The sequence below is a fragment of the Pezoporus wallicus genome, unplaced genomic scaffold (assembly GCF_028554395.1).
Source record: "Pezoporus wallicus isolate ANWC-B61680 ecotype Strahan unplaced genomic scaffold, APGP_CSIRO_Pwel_v1 scaffold_2617, whole genome shotgun sequence".
NCBI classification, from domain to species: Eukaryota; Metazoa; Chordata; class Aves; order Psittaciformes; family Psittacidae; genus Pezoporus; species Pezoporus wallicus.
Window position 1 is genome coordinate 1,652,675 of NW_026637592.1, and position 21,920 is coordinate 1,674,594.

Here is a 21,920-nt window from a genome sequence, read left to right on the forward strand (position 1 = left end):
AGTTATTGACATAAAGTGCACAAAGTCCTGTTATCAAAGATGTCTTCAGGAGGTCAGGTCAATTATCCCAGCAGGCAAAAACCTGGATACCAACTTTCAAAGTTATAACCCCTTAAAAATATAATTTTATCATGATATACCCTTTACTGTAGCTTTGTGAATGAGACACTTTAGTTAAAATGTAATTTTCTTAAAGGAACTAGCATTCCAATGATTAAATTTCTGCACCTTTAAAATACAGCTTTCAGGGGTACTAGGATAAATCATTTAATTTTCTAAAGCATCTCTATTGAAGCTCTCTTGTGGGATATGCCATTAGTCATTTTCTCACACAAACATTCATGTTACAAGCAAGAGTTAAAAGTATTAAGTGAGCAATGAGTTCAGTCCATTATTTAATCTGTTGGATTCCATCCTTATCCTTATCCCTTCATATTATTCCAGAAAAAAAAAAAAAAAGCACTGCTAGAATCACAGAAGCTGATCCCACCCTTCTTCTTGTCATTTGCATCCTGGTTGCCTGCCACAGGACATAAAGCTTGACCAAAACTCAATGTAGAAATACAATACTTGTGACACTGCAGGATACAAATGAAACTCTCACTAATGTCCCTGAAGGGTGTTCTAATTTGACAGCTTCATTTCCATCCATTGCCAGAGCCAAATGAGAAGCATCTTCTGGGTTTTCAAACTATTTGACAGACTTACCCACTCTACCTTCCCAAACTGCATCTATTCACTCCCCAGTTAAGGTGCATTAAGCTGTATTTAAATTAATGTACCAAAGGTATGGCTGTCTGTACCTTCAGGTTATTGCTGACCCCTTGAAATTTTATGCTGCCTATGGAGATAAAGATGAGAATTCAGTTCTAAGAGCAAAAGCGGCTGCCGCTCAAACAGAAGGAGGATCTCCCTGCACCATTAGAAGCAACTGAAGTACATGTGAGCCATTTTGATGCTTTGCAGTTAAAGAGCAGTGTCACCCGTTTCACTAGCATGTTTGGCCAGGACTGTAGTGACAGATGTTAAACTGACATTCTGGCTTATTTGCAGAATAAAAACATGTCAAGAATGGTTACAGCAGTACAAGTTTCTCCCACAATGTCTTCCCAGTTCATTTTAACCCTCTAAAGCAAGAATGATATTTAATCTCTTATTGACAATATAAGGCAGATGTGTTTATAGGGGAATGGACTGATAGTAAGTTCTCATTTACAGAAATCAGCATGAAGCAACTAGATTGTCACTTTACACTTCTCAGTCCTGTGCACATAGGGCTTAAGCTTGTGAACACAGAACCCAGAGCCGATTTCTTTATAAAGCCACTACCTGCCAAATGGCATCAAAGCATAACAGCTCTTTAACTGCTGTATTCCAAATATTGCTGTGAGGTAAAACTGTGGGTAAGTTTAGACTTTTTCTTAATCAATGTGTTGTGGATGTGTAATGCTGTTTCTGCCATGACAATTATGTCAAGTGTTTTGTTGTTTAGCAAGAGCAGGAGAATTCAAAGCCAAAAAGATGAGTAGAAAATGTCAGAATATGTGATTGGAGAATTAAAAACAGCCAGAGATGAGGGTTATAAAGAAAAGAATCCGCCTGCTATGGGTAGTGACCTCCGTAATTATCGTGTAGAATCGAGGCCTCAGTGTGGCAAATCAACCTCAGTGGAGTGTATATGAAAGTACAACGTGCTTATCAGAAATAACCTTAAATGGCCAGTACTGCCATATACACATGCTTCCTATGCAGGATTTTACAGCTATCTGGCATCTTGCATCCAGAGTTAGTTCCTTCCTAATATTCACATTCAGAAATAGTACATCTGTGTGTGATCCTTCATTTCTCTTTCCTCATATAGACCAGTAAACATATGGCAGCATTACAGATGAGATACCACATAGTTACAAACTGTATTGTAAACATTATTCAGTAGTGCAGTATTCAGGACTCTACATGACAACTTCCTTATAAAAAAAAAAAAAAAAGGATGAAGACTGTAGGAAAAACATGCCAAAGAGAAGGACCAGTAAAACTTTTTTGTTCATGCCTGGGAAATGGACTTCACTTGATGAAAAGATGATAGTAAATGGAGGAATCCCTGCACATGCCATAAATTCAGAATATGAGCTACTTAGTGAAGAATGAAAGCTGTAAACTGCAGTGGAGGGCAAAAGTTAATTAGGCTACTGTGCTGCTGTTGGTGAGTGAAAAGTAGCCACAACCAGAAACAAGATGGTGCTCAGCAGTGCCCTAATACAACCAAAAGATCATCTCCTTAGCTCTGCAAGGGCTTATGGGTTAGGGGGAAATCATACACAGATGACCAATTTTTTTATGGTTCACAGCTGATCAAAGTGAAATTCAGCAGCTGTTCAGGACAAGTGACCACTCTAACGGCTGTAATATAACCTTCTAAATAGAGAGGGAATTGCATGAGAGCAAGAGGTTAGCTGTGATTATCGGCAGGTGAGTGCTTTATTGAAGTTGAAAGACCATTAACATTGATGGAGTAATTATTTCAACTTGAAAGTAATTACCTTGATGGGTGATAACTTCTCCAGTGTTCCAAGATTTGATTGGACCAAACAATTGTGAACTCTTGAAGCCTAGAAAAATATTACAACAATACTGCAATGTTTAAATTACTGAAACCACTGTCAGAGTATTTTAATTATGCCTAACAGTGAAAAGGTTTTAACTTACAACTGGTGACCTCTCATGTATAGAGACATTTGCTTTCTCATTCCAATGAAATGACCCACACCTACTATATGTGCTGTATGTGATGGGTTTGCAAATGAATCATCTGATTTAAATGCAGGTTTTAAGATTCCAAGCCTTGTTAGCACAGTTTCAGGAAGGGCTTGTACTGGAATCACTGTAATTGTTTTAATTGCCAGGAAAGCCCAGCTAGACCTGTTAAGCTTATGCAGGATTAATACAGGACAAATGCTCCTTCACATTGAAGGCTGCTAAGACAAAAAATAGAGTGTGTGAGGCAATCTGTATCTCACAGATTCTGTTGTTTCCATGCTGCTGCAGAATATGTTGGATTTGGCACTACAGCTCTGTTAAGATAAGCATTTGGATTGGCACTACTGATGCTCCTCCAGCAACTGATTAAGTGCTTCTGTAAGCCCCACCTATCAAGACAGACATGCAGAACTGCATAATTACAACAGAAAGGATGAAATGGATTGTTGCACAACTGTGATAATTTTGAAGTACTGTGGTAATAGAACTGGATCAGAACGGTAAGAGAGAGAGAGGCTTCAACTCTTCTATTTAAACCATCTTTGCTGTAACCAAGGCCACTTCAGTGTCTCCTGGATGCTGCTGGCAGCCACAGAAACATAGTTTTAGACTGATGGAATTGTGCCAAGAAACAAACAATCCTTGTGGGTTAGGATGTGGTGTAGCAGAGAAAAGTTTATCTGGTGTCTGTGAGGTCTTAATATGTTGTCAGGCAACTGGTGACTTAAATTAGTGAAGGTTACAGCAAAGGAGTTTATTTTGCCACATTTTCTCCTGAATATTTTCTCCCTAATTCTGTGTGCAACACAAAGTTGACTTTGCCCTTTGATACAGTTTTGGGCTGGTGGAAGTAAAAACACTGATAGGGTTATGTCTGACCATGCCTAACCACACACCCTAGATTGACTAGATCAGAGCGCCTGGATCAATAGGTAATTTTTTCTACAAATGAATTAGTTGACTATTTGGAAATAGAGAGACCTCTGAGAGAGGTCCTCCTTCCCCTCTACTCTGCCCTGGTGAGACCGCATCTGGAATATTGTGTCCAGTTCTGGGCCCCTCAGTTCAAGAAGGACAGGGAGCTGCTGGAGAGAGTCCAGTGCAGGGCAACAAAGATGATTAAGGGAGTGGAGCATCTCCCTTATGAGGAAAGACTGAGGGAGCTGGGTCTCTATAGTTTGGAGGAGAGGAGACTGAGGGGTGACCTTATAAGTGTCTATAAATATATAAAGGGGGAGTGTCACGAGGATGGAGCCAGGCTCTACTCAGTGGCAAACAATGACAGGACAAGGGGTAATGGGTACAAACTGGAACACAAGAGGTTCCACTTAAACTTGAGAAGAAACTTCTTCTCAGTGAGGGTGACGGAACACTGGAACAGGCTGCCCAGGGAGGTTGTGGAGTCTCCTTCCCTGGAGACATTCAAAACTCGCCTGGACACATTCCTGTGTAACATTATCTAGGTGTTCCTGCTCCGGCAGGGGGATTGGACTAGATGATCTTTCGAGGTCCCTTCCAATCTCTAGTATACTGTGTGATACTGTGTGTGTGTGAAAGATCCAGTGTATTTTATCCTTGGGTTCTCCTTGTGCAAGATCCAGTTTTCACCCACTCCACAGGTCTTTCTTTATTTGATGAGCAAAACACATATAGAATTAGGTCTTTTGAGGGATATTTACAATATTTGACTTCAAGCATCTAACCTGGTTAGGAGCATGAATATAGACCATAGAAATTTATAGACCATGAAAGCTCCAGAATAGCTAAGGCATAAGCATTTACCATCCTTGGGCTGTAATTGTTCATACAGGACTGCTTTCCTCTAGTGCATTTGTGTGCTACTACTGGTATGTGTCAGACAAAAGAATGCGGTTGGTTTTAAGATGATTAATCAGCCGGTCTTTCCTAACGCACACAATAGGATGAGGTAGGTTGGTAGATTCAAAAGGTGGTACCCTCTGACAGAAAGATGGTGGTGGAAGTGGTAATCTTTTCAGTTTGTGCACATAAGAGAATAGGTGACCATATGGCAAAGCCTAAGGGCAGATGCCTAAAATGAGATCCTCCTTGTGCTGTTTCTCTATGTATGTTTTTATTTATTCTTTATATATATGCTTCTCTCTACAGCTTTTTCTGCAAGTCTTGCATTTCAGTTGACAATAAGATTAAACTAATTGGGCTCTGTAGAAAAATATCTTTGACAGCATTTTTAGAAACAAAATCAACAAAACAGAAACCCCCACAAAACTTCCCTTCATTAAGTATACCTTGCTAGGAAAATAAAATGAGAGGAATGTTCTTCCCTTTGTGCCATGTTGTGTGTGGCTGTACTAAATCTGCTTTAAAACCAAGGTTTTGGTAAGCTACAGATGCTTTTTCATGTATAAGTAGGAAGAGGCAGAAATTTGTTGGATAATATGTACAGCTGTTTTTCAAATTAGGTATCTGTTTTAAAATGCTTAATTAGATTTGACTAGATTTTAATTCATGTTTAACCAGCATGCTTAAGTGAACATATCAGGCAACTCCAAGAGAATGGTCTTTGTTGTTAAAGTCATAGGGCAGCTCCCCAAAATCCCCAGGGTCATACCCAACAGCTACAGATACAGGAATTCTTCATCTGATATTTAGAAAGGCCACTCCTAACCCCCCCATTTTATCCCCCTGCCTCACTTCCCTCCATATAGAAGGTCTTTTATTCTAATTGTCTGAGAAGTGTTATCTCATATGCTTATATTTCATAGGGTATTTTAACACGCATTGGGTCATTTTAGTAAACAGAGAATCCTACCTCTCCCCTTATGGGAACTGGTAATATAACTTAGAGCCTCGTACCGCTGGGGACTCCATTTGAATCTAATCCAAGTCTACAGCCACCAATGTCATTCTCATCAAACAGCCATGGGGTGTCCTATGCAAAATAAGTTTAGTATTCTCAGCTGACCTCCTGTCCTTTCTCTTTACTGCTCCCTTTTGAATCCATTCCCATCATTCAGCTTCACAGCCTCATTCAGGCACATCTCCCCTATGCTTGTTGCAGTCTCCCTTTTTTTGCCTGTCAAATGACCTCTCTCTCTCCTCCTTTCAGACTTTACAAAAAGCACTGGAATGCATGTATAATCTTGCCACACTCTTTTGGTTTTTTAGGGGGCAAGACCCTAATTCCTGCACATTGCTAAAGATGAGGTTATTGACAGAAAGCTCTTTGGGAGTGGAAATGGGTGTCTGTTAATTTGCAGCACTATATTTTTGAGTCTAGAATAGCAATTGTGGTGAATAGGAGCCAGATGGCTCCTGTATCTAGAAAGCAGAATGGCAGTGTATTTTTTATGGACTTAAATGTTTCTTTTTGACAGGAAGGTAATATTAAGTTTTGTGTTATAGGTGCCTGCCAGGTAAGCGTGTTTCTGAGTTTTGTTTTGTGTTAAAGTAATTACTAATGTCATGCCTGGATACTTTTGCCCACTAAAGCCTTGTTCTGTGGTGGGGTCTTTGTTGTTGCCTTTCTTTCCTTTTTTTTAATGATGGTTACTGATCTCTTGCTGAGCTGAGATTTCAGTTTTATGCCAGATAGTTTGATTAATGGGTTGGTTTCTGTAAGTGGACTGAATGGGGATAGGAAGCACAAGCTGCTCATGCCACCAACCCTAACTCCGTCAAGACGCATAGCTCATTATGAAACAGTTATCAAGTATACATGAAAAATTAATTGGGCTCAGTTTGATTCTGAAAAGGATCAGCTTTCTACTTGGCGGTCCCCCCAATCTTTCCAGATGTTGCACGCTAGCCCCTCGAGAAGCAGCGAGGGGAGATGTATTAATACATTGTATTGATTAGATCAAGACCCCTGACAGTTATTTGTAGAGATACCATCTGGCTGCTGTTTGAATTCCTTCACCAAAAACAGGACGTGACATGTTATTAATCTCAACTCTCTAAGTATAGACAGTTGCCTTTTCTGCTAAACCGCATTTTACCATTCCGTAGGAGATGGAGGCAGACCTGAAGGGTGCTGAAATTAAGGTTATTACACAAATTGAGCCATATGGTCCAAATATTTCAGCAAGAAAATTGCCAGGCAATAAAAATTGCTCCTGCCTTCCTAATGGTGTAAATTACAGTTTAACCATGGCTCTAATGATGTCCTTCTGCCGCGCTTAACTACTGTTACATGAAGGACATTGTTTTAAAAATATAAAAAGCAAGTAAATGCCAGCAGCATGTTTTACAATCTGTTAGTGTGTCATTAAGAACACTGTCAGAATTACATAAACATAATGGCAGGCAACCTAGCATACAAAAGAAGGAATATGGAAATAAAAAGTGTCTTGAAAACTCCTTTAGCTCTGTAATGTCAAGAGCCCTTTCCCTTCTGGAACTTTTCCAGGATGGGAAAACGTGGCTGCTTATTATTTATTCCAGTTCTCACACAGCATGTGATAGAGATCTGAAAGCAGAAAAAAACCTGACTATTCCAATGCATTTTGAACAGGTGACAGTGGAGAGGTATAAATTTATTACCACATTATGCTGTAACTGTATATAAAGTTAACTGGGTATGAAAAAGGAATCCAAAATGGGGCTCTCTTTTCAAACTGAAGCATTGTTTTTATTCTTTTGGATCATAATGGGACTTTCTGTAGTTTTTCAGACTGTTTGGAGAATTGCAGAGTATTAAAATAATTCCAAAGCTCCAAAGCTCTGTGAATTCTGCTAACAAAGTCAGCAACTCTAAAAAATAATTCAAAATAGGTGTAACGTATTTGTTATTAAAACCAAAATTAAAGTACTTATCCAGTCAGCAGATGCATAACTGACTGATTCTGGTGATTCATCATACAATGTGGAAATTAAATTGTAAATAAATGAAGTGAATAATTAGCCAATGAGATTTCATTTCTAAAACACTCATGCAATTATTCAGTTTGTAAAGGAAAAACTCTGAGACAGCCATACCAAGAGGAAAAAAAATCACCTAAGTTTATAATCAATGCAATTTGGAATATTGAGTTTGACCACTTCTACTTTAAACCATGTGCAGATTTTAATAGTTTATATATATGACAGACCTTTTGGTGAAATAACCTAACCTAGCACAGCCATGTTACCAGAGGAGGTGCACTTGGAATGGTCTGTACCAGTTTTGTGGTAGTGGTTGCTGGAAATCAAGGAGTGCTGCACCCCACCTCAGTTCCCTTCGACCTCAGTGCTGGGTCTGCTGAGGAGCAGGAAGTGCTACTTCCCTTGCCTATGCATTTATTGAAGACAGAAACTTCCACAGCATAGCAAGTTCCAGCTGGATCTTCCTTCTGGTTGAAATGCATTTGGGCAATGTTGAAAACACAACTAGGCGATGTCACACAGATGAACAGAAGAAGGAACTTTGCGAGTTTGCTGAGTGGGTTAGCTGGTTGGTGAATGAGCTGACAGGCAGCTCTTGTATTTGTCTTCAAATACAGCACAGTTTCTGAGTAGTGTGAAGGTCTCATTCATGTGTGGAAGAGGGGAAAGATGAGAGGGGACATTTACTCTTGATAAATTTAAATTTAGCCCAAATCAGACAGCTAATCAGATTCAGTATAGTTCAAAACAGTCTTTGTACCTGTTCTTCCTGCTTCTCAGTAGCAGTGTGATCACAAATGAAAGTACCAAAACATAAATAATTTATGGTTGGTTGGTTCATTGGTTTCCAAAGAAACCAAAGGCAGGAAGTAGTAGACTGTTTAGAAGATGCTAGTATGAAAATTTGTTATGTGCAATTTGTGGGGGTAGGAATCTGTATTAGGAGGAAACAAAGTCCAATTGATGAGTTTATCCTGTCACAGACTACAGGTATTTCCCTCAGCAGCTTAAACTTTTTATCTGACTGAAGTTACAGAAATGCTTGGAACATGGGATCTGGAGCATCTAAGTGTTTTGTACTTACATGCACCTGTAATGGATGGATTTTATTGCTTAACTGTTTACCTGTTAAAACTGCATTGTATTTTTAAATCTGTTTCTTTAGCATTCATTAAACAAAATCTCTACAGTCTTTAAAGACAGAGAGATTGGTACAGATGACCCCCACCACAGGCATCTGATATAGGCTGGAAGGTATGGAAAGGATATGCTCACTGAACTGCATTATGAGTGCCAAAAATACTGTGAACATGGAGAGAAGATTTGTACCCATGAAGTGGAGGGCTTGCTGAAAGAACCCCTTGCAAATTGCTACCAGATTCAGAGGATTTTCTCTTAACTGTATTAGCAGGTGCCATGTTGCAACCTTTAGGGCATCAAACATCTCTTACACCTCTGGCAACTGCAGGCTGCTTTACTCCCTCCACCAGAATTGTGTAAACTGTTTCTTCCTCCTTTCGTTTCCCTTCACTAGCCTTCCTTTGTAAAAGCACATTTAGAGACTATGATGAGTGATATAGGGAGCAGGAATGAATTCCCATCCTGAAGGTCTAGTAGAAAATAACTTTTGCCATCTTCAGATCTTTGTTAGGAACTTGTTTCTAATTGCAAATATTCTGTGGGTCCTGCAGTCCTTACAACAGGCAGGACTCCACTTCAGTCAGGTAATGTCCTTTAAAGGTCTTACATTACTGGAGGCTATGTAGTTACGCAGGCAAAGACTTAGGAGACAAACATGTCCACTTAGGGCAACCTATGACTAGTGCAAGAGTAGCTGCACAGTATCCTTCCCTAAACTCTTTGACTTTGGAGCTATAGGATGTCTTTTTTAAACTAATCCATGGCTGCTCCACCTTTCTTCTGTATGTAGCCTTCAGCATGTAGGTGCCCACAGCACCCCAACATAGACATAATGTTACTGCTGTGGTATGGTCCATCTGAATGAGGCCCCTGGACTGTGTGCTGTCTGTATGCCAAAAGGCCTCCTAGGATTTATATATTCAGGACTGAACAGCCCCAGAATCTATTTAACCTACTGGGTATATCACAAATCATTATTCATTTTGCTTTTGAATTTTGCTTCAGATGTTCTTCCAAGTCTGTTTCATGCAGGTCTGAATGCATCAAGTCTTTTTCCCAAAGAGATCACAGTTCCTAGCCTGAGCCAAATGCTCCATGCAGTGTGGAGATGTTACTCTAGTGCCTGCAAGAAAAAGCACCAAGTTTGCAGTTGTTACAAGATCAGAATTGCAAATACAGGTTTAATAAAGCAAGAGTGTGAGGGAAGTGGACTCCTTGCACTGAAAAATTGTCTCTGTTTTTGCTATAAAGAAAACTTTTCTCTACACAAACACAATGAATGAAACTTTGCAGAGCTTATATATTTCAACAGGCTTTAAAAAAAGAATTAATGAGAATTCTGGAAGACATCTTTTCCCAGATGAAGTGAAGTATAACTCTTGTCATTATGGTATCATTAAATTATTTTTTATTGTTTTCTCTTCAGGGTTTAAGGCAGATGATAATTTAGATTTTCTCTAATGCTCGTCTATGCTAGAAATGCTAGACCCATGATGTACCAATAGATCATGAGATTTATGCTGTAGTTGTAGCTTAAGACAGTGAAATATTTAAGTGCTGTGCTTAATGTTACTGGACAGTCCTGGCCTAAAAGGACTAAATAGAGATCCTGAGAACAAATGAGATAAAAACATCACCTTTTCCACAGGTAACACAATAGTTTGAGCTCTAGTTGTTTTGCTGTTAAATACAATGCCTCCTTTGAGGACAACTAGAGCTGAGAACATGTGGCTTGTAAAATATGACATTTCTGAGACAAAAATTGCACCAATTCTTTAGCATATGCATTTTTAAGCTTTCTTGTCCTGCATAAAAGCACCACAGCCCTTTCAATTGCTTTGTAAACAAATATCTCTAATGATAATTGATTTGAGAGTTTTAATGGAGATTTTAAACCACACTGACTTTAGTAACATCACCTCATTGCCGACATGTTGACCTATGCAGGTGTCAGGGACGTTTGCATCAATATTATGGATCAGCTAAACCCAAACCCTGTTCTGGTTGAAAACTGTCTACATGCACCATTTAGTTTCGTTCTTCTACTCATGAAGACCCTGATCCAGGATCCTTGAAAAGACAAAAGGAAGCTTCCAATGATTTTGCAGCGTTTTGAAACTGCTGCTGTTTAACTTCTGATGCTTCTAATAGTTTTCTGTTTCACCTTAGAAAAAAAGGAGGACTTCAGCTGTATGGTCTGTTGCTTTGTGGTGGCTGAAAATGTTCTCACGGGCTTCTTGAGTCTTCAGGAGTTGAGTTCACTTGAGTCTTAAGTGAGTTTAAGCAAAAGTCACAGCTCCGAATTCTAAGAACTTACTTCAGATGGTCAGTGCAGGCTGGGCTGTCTGTCTTGAGAGAGGGTGAGGCTTCTCCAATGGGCTGTTCAAAACAGAAGTTAAACATAAACATTTGACTTCCCTTTTGGAAGAACCTCCCTTCCTCTGCACAGAAAATAACAGAGACACTAGCTAAGCAAGTTTTGTGTCAGAATGTAGGAGCTCTGACTGTTTCCCATAATGTCTATATTCATCTTGAATACATTTACAAGTCTGGCCCAAAATGACTAATTTGTAGTAATTTCTTTTTGAATTGCTCATTTATAACATGCATACATGCAGCTGATCAATAAATGAGACAGTGAAACTAGTGGATTTACAGTTTAATATGTTGGAGTCAATAATGTGCTGTAGAGACATTTTCAATTCTGACATCATCACCGTTTTTTTTGTGCTAAGCTCAACTATATACCTGCTGACTTAGTGGTCTGTTTTAATTTACCAAATTACTTAAAAATCCAAGGAAAATACAGAATCTGAACTAAATTTGTTAAGCTTCAGCTTTCAAGTAATATTTAAGCATTGACATCTTTCATCTCTTCCCTAACTACTGCATCTTGCTCATGCAAGTTGCAAGCAGATCAGACCTTCTTCTCCTCTGGCAGCAGCCTTTCACTAAGAAGCCCAAGCCACACTAGAAAGGACTAATGAATGTGTAGCCACATGAAAAGACATGATTAAATACTCTGGCTTATTTATGCATTAATCTTTAAAAGTGAAACTAGCTAGCTGCTTTTCCTGTTCACACTGCAGCAGATTTAGCTGTCTACTTTTCTGTGTACGTATATGAATCTAGTGTGTTGGTCTGACAGCATAGAAAATGGGAATGAGCATTCTGCAGACACAACTTCACATATGCTGTGTCAGGGTGAGTTTCTTCCCAATGGTGTCCCTGAAGAGGCTTAAGCTAGAGCGAATTATATCCATATGGTCCTAGGAGGATCTGAAAGTTCATCCATCCACCAGGTTCACTTGGTTTCAAGACATTAATTCTTCAGTATAAACTTAATCAGACCTCATTATTTTCATCTACAGTGAAGTCCATAACAGCTGCAATGGGAAAACAAGATTTTTGTTCCTTCTACCAGCATGGGCCATAGGGACTTTTCAGGCTACTTGTTGACGGTTTCCAGTAGTTGCTATGATAAGCAGGGGCAGGGATCCCCTGTAGCAATCCCCTACTCCAAACGTGGGGAACAACCCACAGGTTCTGGGAGGAAGGTCTCAGATCTCTGCTGAACTTGTCAGGATTTTGATGAGGAGCTGTGCTTTGCTGAGGAATATGGTCTTATCAATATCCTCTGCTAATGTTCAGAAGATAGGCTGAACTTTCTTTCAGCTACAAAAGAGAGAGTCTTTATTTGGAGAACAAGTATTCTTGTAGGGAGTGTAAAGCTTTAAGGGAAGAAACACCTGATGAAGGCAAGACATTCAAGAGGTAGGGGTTTATATACTTCTTGTTTAGGCTTAAAGATGACAGTTTAAGTTAGACTAAACTTTGGCCTTTATAATGTAGCATAAGTTGTTTGTGCTTACCTTTTAATATCCCTCAGAAGTGATTATACACACAGCAGACAAAGTTTGAATGAAAAGCTGGGACTGTTCAGTACAGGGCAGGGGAAAAGGATTAAAACAGTAGGAAGTAAAAATATTTTAGTCTCCTTTCAGATGTTGCTTTTATTTCCCATTGTGTTGGCAGAAAACAGGGATTTAAAACTGTAAATTGCCTTGAAGCTGTTATCTTCCTCTGCTTAGCAGCAGATACAACTGGGGTTTTTTGCATGTGCTGGGCAAGAGAGAAAAGGACTCAGAATAATTGAGAATAAAGTAAGCTTGCACTGAACAATGACATGACACATTTATTGTACCTGTATAAAATGGGAGCTGAAATAATAATGAGTTTCCTGAAGCTGCACACAGTAACACAGAGGGATATCCTGAGACTTAATTAATTAATGTTTGTAACATGATGCGAGATCCAGTGGTGAAAAGTCATATATAACTGCAAAGTCTTAATTTTATGGAACAAAACTGACATTAAGTGGCATTTTCAAAGAAACTGATGCGGGAATTCACCTGCAATCTATGTTAAGATTCAGATTGTCCTTGTACAAGGCCCATACAGATTTGCTTCAAACTCTTTTTTTTTCTCTTTACATTTCTCTTTCCCCGTTTTATGGCTGTGGAGCTGTACGATGGCAAAAATTGAAAATAGTTGCTTTTATAGGGGAAAACTAAGGGGTTTTCCCCCTCTGTTTTCACCAAAACAACAGCCAAACTGTCTTTTTCAGATTCGACAGAAAACAGAAACCTTCAGGTCATTTTAAGATCAGGTTGGAGAAGTTTTATAGCATTCAGAGCCACTTTTCTTCACGATTTGAAAGGAGATGAAGAAGGCAGTTTATGGCAGAGATATATGGAGTCACAGATGTCATAGAGGAACAGTGTGAATGCTTGAAAAACATAACTTCAAATTAAACCAAAAGCCAAAACATTTGATAATGCAAGGGCATGTTCTTTCTACAGCAGAGCAAAACTGATTGCTATAAAATACCTTGAGAGGTTCAGGTATATAAATAATACATTTTTATGGATGACAAGTAACCCCAATTTCATTACATTGGTTTAAAATGACAGAAGCCCTTCTCTAAAACATCTGCCAATCCAGACATAACTAGAAAAAGAAATAAAACCTATTTGAGTCAAAGAAGAAACCGACCGCATGGCAGTCCAGATTTTTTGTTCTAACAAAAGCATCTAACTTCATTCTGGCCATCAGCTGATATGTTAAATGGTAAATACAGTTTATGGCGTTAGGAAAAATTTAACATTAACCCCCTAAAGCTTCATAGTAAGGAGTGTACCCCCTACCATTTGCAGGTTTGAATCCTTAGGCTCTAGCGGCTGTTTTACATCAGTAGTGTCTTTTCTTTCATTTGCCATGCTGATAGACAACATAGAACAATGTTGTCCATGACAAAAACACTGCTCCTAAATGTTAACAAATAGTGGATGGAAAGTTGCTGCTCAGCAGGAGCACTACATGTGGTACTTATTTTAAATATATTCCTGGAGTTCAGCTTTATGAGTGCACTAGTTGTAATGTAGAGATCCAAACCTCAGCCAGTTTGTGTGCTTATCTTTCCTAGCTTTTTACCTTTCCTGAAGACACGTTTCTATCCCCTTTTATAAAGCTCCACCTGAGGGATCATTCATTCCAATTCTTCCTGTGACCAAGGCAGACTCAACAAATTGCAAGTGCTGCAATGCTTTGCTGAGTTTATGCAGATCCCAGATTATTCAGTGTGTGAATTTGCAACACCACAAAAACCTCCCAGCTCAATCCTAATGGGTTTGCTATTGTTTTGATATGATGCTGGGTTTAATATACCATAAAGTATTTGCTGATGCATCTGCTCTATCCTCTCACTCCCATCAGCTCTCCCCAAAGCATGTGAATGTTTTCCCTGAACTTTGTTTTTGCTCAGTTCAAATCTGCCATCCTTACTTAACCTGAATGATACTTTTTGGTTTCTCCTAGATATGAAGAGCTAGACTAACTTTCTCTTCAAAATAAGACAGGCAGAATCTGAAGCAAAAACTGAATGCTATTTATTTCAGATACAGTCCCATTAGGTGTCTAGTTTATAAAGAGGGCTGCTTCTTTCCTTCAGCATCACTTTCTCATGCAAAGAAATTATAAACATGGTTTAAAGTGGAAAAATGGGGGGGGGGGGGGAAAGAAGGTGGAAAACTATGGGTTATTATACAGTAGGTCTTGTGAGTATTGTTAGAAATAAAATATTAATGTTAGGAAAACATGTTGACATTGTCCTCTAGATGGTGTCTGTAGTGGAACGTTATGTCATTGATATTTTGGTTTATTTGATCTCTTTAGACATGCAGAAAAACCCTTTTTGGATTTCAATATTTCTTAGGACAAATGAGACAAATACAGATTTGAATACAATTTTGAGAAAGTGTCATTCAGTAATGTTTGATGTATTTTAAATCATCATGAAAGGAGAAGAGAGGAGGCTCAAAAGTGCGACACTGTTGGCAGTTTGAAAGTGCACTGCTACCCGAAGACCGACACCTTTACTGAATGCAGCTTGCTAAATGTACTTAATTTCATTTTAATCTGCAAAGCATCCCAGTTTTCTTTGTGACTGATTCAGCTACATGCAATTCGCAGTTCCTTACGTGCTCTGTCAGAAAGGAGGGAAATGAATTGCAGTGTAATAGTTCTGTATCAGGTATTAATTGTTGATGTTTGCAGAAAGTTTTAAACTTGGATTACTGTTGTTTCTAAAGGTTTCTCCCTGGTATAGTCCACAGGCTAGTGTAGAACTAGTCACACAACTGATGATTCAGTTATGTGCTGTACAAAACAGGGTTCTTATTAAAAGTAGCTGCTTTTTCTCTTAGGAAAGGACAGGAACACGGAGTCACAGAGAGTAGATGACTGTGATGTTGATGTCAAAGCTACCATTTGTTTTAGAAATAAATTACATGAACATTCTTAAAGTTGAAAACCAAAAAATTTTATTTAATACGCCAGATCCAAGATAATTTTTATGGTATATATATAATAAAAAAAGTATCACCAGTGTGGTACATCTTACTCCTATTGAAGAAGGTCTGTTGGTAAAATTATATAATAATGATCGTAAATGAAAAGCACATGTTGAAAGGCAATTTTTAAATTCTAAAATGAAATTCAAAGTTCTTAAAATGCAAAATTTGAAGAGTGAAATTTTTTTAAGAAATACAAATTTTACACAATTGGAAGGAAAATAAATAATTTAATAAATAATAAATTTCTGGTAAAAATGGAAATTCTGGTCACCCCTAGGCAAGATAATTTTGGGTAAAATGATGATTCAGAGAAAACTCCAGGAACAAACTCACCAACAAAGTTTTCAAGTTGACAAGCAGGTATTCTTTATTGCGGCACCAGGAGACACAGGGGATAGCTCCTCCTAACGTGTGTCCCTGAATTGCTAAACATCCTTATTCATTCACTAAGCATACATATTCATTACGTACATACATGCGTATTCATGAGGCTACTTATGTATAATATCATTCTTCTAGAAAGTTTCCCCACATGCGTACAAAAATGTGGTGCTGGTCTCTGGGGGTCGTTTACTTCTTCCAACAATCTTCATCACTTCTGGCAGCCTTTGAAGCACGAGCAGTAGACGTTTATACCAGCTTAATTGGTTTGTTAACACCACAGACACAGCAATCATCCTGTCCTTCTACTTATCAATGAAGAACACTTTGGTCCCTGTTTGCCTCACCTTTGAGATTTTTCAGTGCTAACATGGGAATAATTTATATTCCAATCCACACTGCTACAGGAGGGGACTCAAATTACTCATGTATCCGTAAGTTATATCTTTGTGAACTTGAACATAAGGTTTTAGAAATACAGTAGAATAGATTTTTTAAATGAAAAAGACACAGTGTGCATGATATAAGCCCAAGAAGGTAAACAACCTAAAGGACAAGTTAGGGATTGCTTCTGAATATGAACTTAATGCACATTTTAGGGTGAAAGCAGGAGCTAAGAAATAGCGAACATCAGCGTTAAGTTGGAAGTGCTCCCAGTGCTTTGCAGAAATGTAAAGAATTTGGCTTCATTGGGGAACTGGATAAGAGGATAACAACAAAGGTGAGGATAAACTGAGTTTCTTAGTAAAACCCCAAGCATTTAGTGACACTTCTGTCATTTGTGGAAGAATCTGTTTGACTTCCTTGATGGAGAGTTTGAAAATTGGCATTGGAAGATGGCTGGACTTAACATTCTCAGTGCCAGGAGATCATAGTTTTCTCCTTCCTTGCTCAGGGAGAATTCAGCATCTCTGCCTCTGTAGACAAGGGAAAGTCGTACTGAATTGTCTTCCCATCATTTGTTATGAAAGCACAAGTTTGAATCCCTGCATTGCTACTACTACTAGCAGTGTGGTAGTGTCTGATGGCATTGAGGTTAAAGACTCACAGAAAGAATGAGCCAGCTACCTGCCAAATAAACATTACTGTACGAAGAGAAGGTAGGGAGAGAGAAGAAACCAAAGCCTAACCTCAACATGACTGCTGATGACTTGTTGAGTTTTGATGATTACCCCTGAAGAAAGAGCAGATATTCAAGGTCCCTTTTGGGCACCTTTTCTGTGGGTCAGAGATCTTCTGATGTATCTGTCACATTTTGACCTCATGCCCTGAGACCTGAGAAGCTGGGTAAGCTGCCCTGCCTTGGAAAAAAAAAGGGGAAAAGCCCAGAGCAACACCACTGGAAAGTGCTGCTTCATCAGATCAATAGATTCAAAGATGACTAGGTTGTGTAGTTGTATGCAGTTTAAACATTTGTGCAAGGAGTCTGCTTGTGCAGAGTATTATTGACAGCTACAGATCAATGCTAATTTTTTATCATTTTCAACCTACAAAGGCCTCTTGACCCTCTTCCCACCTTAGGGGCACTTCAAGTAGTCAAAAGCAATCACAATAGGTGGTGTAAAATCATCAAACATTGAAGACTGCACGGCCTTGCCGATGCCTAGGTGGAAGGCCAAGAGGCAGGGAGGAAGGCAGTCAGGCACCTTGTATTATGGATGCTGCTGCCGTTGAATGGCATGAAAGACTATGTTAATTTGTTTCCATTTCCAGGTTTTGAGTGATTTCTGTGCTCATGAATTAAAAAACAAACAAACAAAAAATGCAATCTGAAGCAAATCTTTACCAATACATTATTCATGATTTCTGTTCTCTTGTTTTGAAAAAATGTGTTAAAACAAGATTTTTACTTTAAATAACTTTTATCCTAATTTACAGTTTGAAGAGTTGAATTAGATGAGGAGTGTATTTGTTGCTGTTAACAGCTTGTGCTGCCACTGGAAGCATTTTACACAGGAGACACAAAGGTCCTCCTTGGAGTAGTGGTGGTGCTGCCAGGGCTGCACAAGGGAAAAGGACTGGCCCTTTCTGTAGTGTTTGCATAGAAAGGATGGGCCTTAAACATAAGTGTTTGCTGTATTATTCCTAATTTAATGACTGAATAGGTGGGAATGCTTTGCAGTAGGAGACAGAGAAAGGAGGGCATGGGCTTGCTGTCCATTGGATTTCATGGTCAGACAGTCTACGAACATCTTAATGTTCATATTACAGTTTTATTTTTTGGTTTGCTTTTAGTGGTGAATGAGATCCAGACTGTTAGCAGTGTATAAACGTGGGATATATGAGTTCATGGCTTTGTAGACAAAGACTGAGAGACTATTCCAGATGATTTTGATTCTGCTCCTGTTCAAGGCTATGTTGTTGTCCGCTGAGAATAAGGTTGTGCTATCCTATGCAAGGTAGATTTTGCTATCCTGAATTGACCATTCCAGCAAGACAGTATTTCTAGGCTGAAAGTGGAATAGGAAGTCATAAAGTAATGCTTAAAATGAAGCACTGAGGCTGCAATCCATCCTCTTTTCAGCATCAGCTTTTGAGCTGAGCAAATTCACAAATGGCAATGGCAGCAGTGCAGAGGGAGAAACCGTGGCTCTCTATTCTGGGAGTAAATCCATTCAGCTTACTTCAAAACCAAATGGAAGAAAAAAATACATGTAAACCATTTGCTCTTCAAGAAGTACCTGTGGGAACCAGGAATAAAAGTCAAAGTCATCCCTGGAAGGAATGGGTTAGCAGCCTCCAGAGAACATGATGAACTGCAGGCAAGGAAATCCCTCCATCCTTGTTTCATTTCAAATTGTGGTGAGGATTGTAAATAATTAAATCTTGGGGTTTAGTGGGAAAATAGAAGGTGATGGAAACTATGCTGGTTTTCTGATCAAGAAAATCAAGTGCTTTGTAGCCTTGCTGTCACAAAAGCCCACCCTGATGATGCAGCTGATTAGAAAGCAGAGCCATTGTTTTTTTATGATGTTAGAATGCATTTGTACCTTCGGAGAGCCTCTGTGTAGCAGTTGATGGGCAGTAATTTAATGTTGTGTGCTCTCTTCCTCCTATCCCTACCCCCAAACTGTGGATGTAAATTTTAGGCTTTTAAAAGTTCTGTTTTGAAAACCTAATAGATAACTGTCCTCATAAAAGCTATTAATACAGACTACATCCAATTGTAAAGCTAATTTTAATCATGTTTTGTGCCAACATAATTTCTGATGCCAGATTTTTATGCTAAGCATGAACTTCAATTTGAGCTCTGTTCTTTAACCTGCAGTTCATAATTTTACATTCAGCTGTATAGGGTTTTTTGGCTATGGCAGTTTGAACACTTCCACTTTCAAGGTTCTAAGCCATAAATGTTTATGAAAAGAATCTGTAATGAGATCAGTTTTGTTATTTTTTTAATGGCTGCCTTGAGTATGTTGGATGACTGAGCACACATTGTTAATCATTAAGTACTTGTGTTACAAAAAGTGTTTGATAGTATTGCCATCTAGGGGCTGAACTAAATTCTCCATACTGAAATAAACTGTAATTGAACAGGTGCTGCTATTGACAATATACATATGTTTTTGCTTTATAGCCCACATGCGTTCCATGTTTCTTATGACAAAAGATATCTCTAAATGTCCCAGAGCAGCCAGAGCTTTTTCGTATATAATCTATTCGAGGTGATTGCTATTTGCATTTGAGCTTATGCTTTTTTGGCAGTGATGACTGGGAATTCCTAACAAAGAATTACACTTTTTTGCATTATTAATCTTGCTAGTGTTTGTCCTGTTTAACAGAAAAAGGAATCATTTATCAGAAAAGTATGTTTATAATCTGCACTTGTGGCATCTTCAGATTTAATATTCATAGTGGTCATTCAAATGCTGTGCAATATTTATCTAAAAGACTAACTCGTGAGGAAATAACTATTTAAATATTTATGCTCTTAACTTTTAATATTTAAAAAATAAATTAATATTTCTATAAAATTTGTTTCTGAGTCTGATAGCTTAAATGTTTAAATATTAAACAATTGGAAGTGTTAGCATTTAACAACTTAATATGACTTACTGAAACAGGGAAATAGACTTGAGCTGTTGCTGCAGGAACCTGAATTCCTGCACTCCCTTTCTTGAGATCTATATAATTAATGCAAAAGCGTCATTAAACCTGAAATTAAATATAACGGTGATCAGCTGAACTCCTTTCTTCTTCACTCCTCCAATGAGACAAATATGAACAGTCTCCTTCTGAAACGTGTTATTCCTGTTCTTTGCTGTACATGGTGTCTGTCATGGAAGTGATAATAGTAAATAACAGTACACTTGCATCGCCTTCTTGTCTGGATTGGAATTTGATATAAGGCTCGTTTTGCCTCATATCCGAGTAGTTTCAGGTCTGTGTCAGACGCTATTTGGGGTTACCTGGATAAATCAGGCATGAGCTGCGGTTGAAGTGCCCCCTTCTGGCCATAGCTGATGTCCCTCGGTCTGCATCCCCACGCATGCCCTTGTCCTGGGATGTGGACTGGCATAGTGAAAGCGCCCTGTCAGAGCCTGGTGGGATACATGGATAGCCGTGCTCCTCCAGACTCTTCCCTAGCACCCAGGAGGGTCTTACCCACTTTGCTTTCACCCCCATCAGTAGTGTGGCTGCTTCCTCCAACCTGGAGAAACAGGAAGGGTGCTTTGTAAGGCAGCGGGTGGCCACACAATCGTCTTGCCTCATGACTCTATCTCATCTGACATCTTTACAAGGCAGGAACATAGGAACCATCTTATTCCCTCCCTCTCCCCTCCTTAAAAAGAAAGGGGCTTGTTTCCAGTAAGGAAATGAAACTGTGCTCTTGGAAACACTGTTGTCTATCCAGATTACAAGGCTCTAAGTAGCTAGAACAAGACAGCATGCCTGTCAAATGTCATGCCTAGAAATAAGATGTGTAAGGATTCTTTAGGGGCAGGAATCACTCATATATCACAGGTTTATACACTGTATACTTCAGAGTACCGGGCACTCCCATCCTCACTAAGCAGCACTTGGACACGTGCTGAATGGAACTGTAAGTTATTTGCTAGCTGAGATTTGAACTCCCCAGGAGTCAGCTGCAAAGGCTCTACCATAATAACAGATAATTTTTAAAAGCCTAAGAGTTCATTTTTGAGGTTCAGTTATGAAAACCCACCATAAAATAAAATAAAATATAAATAAATAAATAAATAAAATCCCAGTAATCAGGTGGGGTATTCTGCAAGGCGGTCAGAAGCAACACAGAGCTGAGACTTTATTTTCCAAGTGGCATGAACCACAGATGCTGTGACTTTTTTAACTAACTCAAACATCTGTATTCTTACTTCAGGGAACAAAGCATCAGGCTCATTTATTTGGATTGAAACCTTTCACAACATATCATGTTCACGTCGTAGCTGTAAACAATGCCGGGCAGGTTTCAAGCCCCTGGACATCTGTACGCACGTTGGAAGCTTCACCTGGTGGCCTGAGCAACTTCACTGTGGAAAAGAAAGAAAATGGCAGGGCTTTATTGCTCAAATGGTCAGAGCCCTCCCAACCCAATGGTGTGATTAAGGTAATCTTCATCTTGACACTCTACTTGATCAGAAAAGAGAAGGGAAATGCTGGATATCAAATTAAAACATTTTGTGCTGAAAAGGACTCAAATCCAAATCATTATACTTTAAGGCAGAAGTCCTATGTAAGCACAAGGTCCTCTGTGAGCGCTCTCTGCTTGTGATTATATTAAATATTATCATTCGTGTGCTACCCCATGACTGTGAGCCAGATTGTTCATTTAATGTATAGAAAGCTACGCATGAGATCTTGGCATCCATCAGACATGCACTGAAATGGATTTCTAGAAAATCTGGGTTTGACAGAATGTTGTTC

The 21,920-nt window shown here is 38.9% G+C and overlaps 1 protein-coding gene across 4 annotated transcripts in view; it reads left to right on the forward strand.

Annotated features, from left to right (window-relative positions):
• Positions 1-21,920, forward strand: part of USH2A (usherin) — a 372,328-nt gene that overhangs the window by 324,618 nt on the left and 25,790 nt on the right. For all 4 annotated transcript variants that reach the window (XR_008971850.1, XM_057406464.1, XM_057406465.1 and 1 more), the window contains exon 62: positions 21,376-21,603. Coding sequence is in view for 3 of the 4 variants with exons in the window: in XM_057406464.1 (XP_057262447.1) it covers positions 21,376-21,603 (228 nt within the window). In the remaining variant the exon portion in view is untranslated. The remainder of the gene's footprint in view (positions 1-21,375; positions 21,604-21,920) is intronic.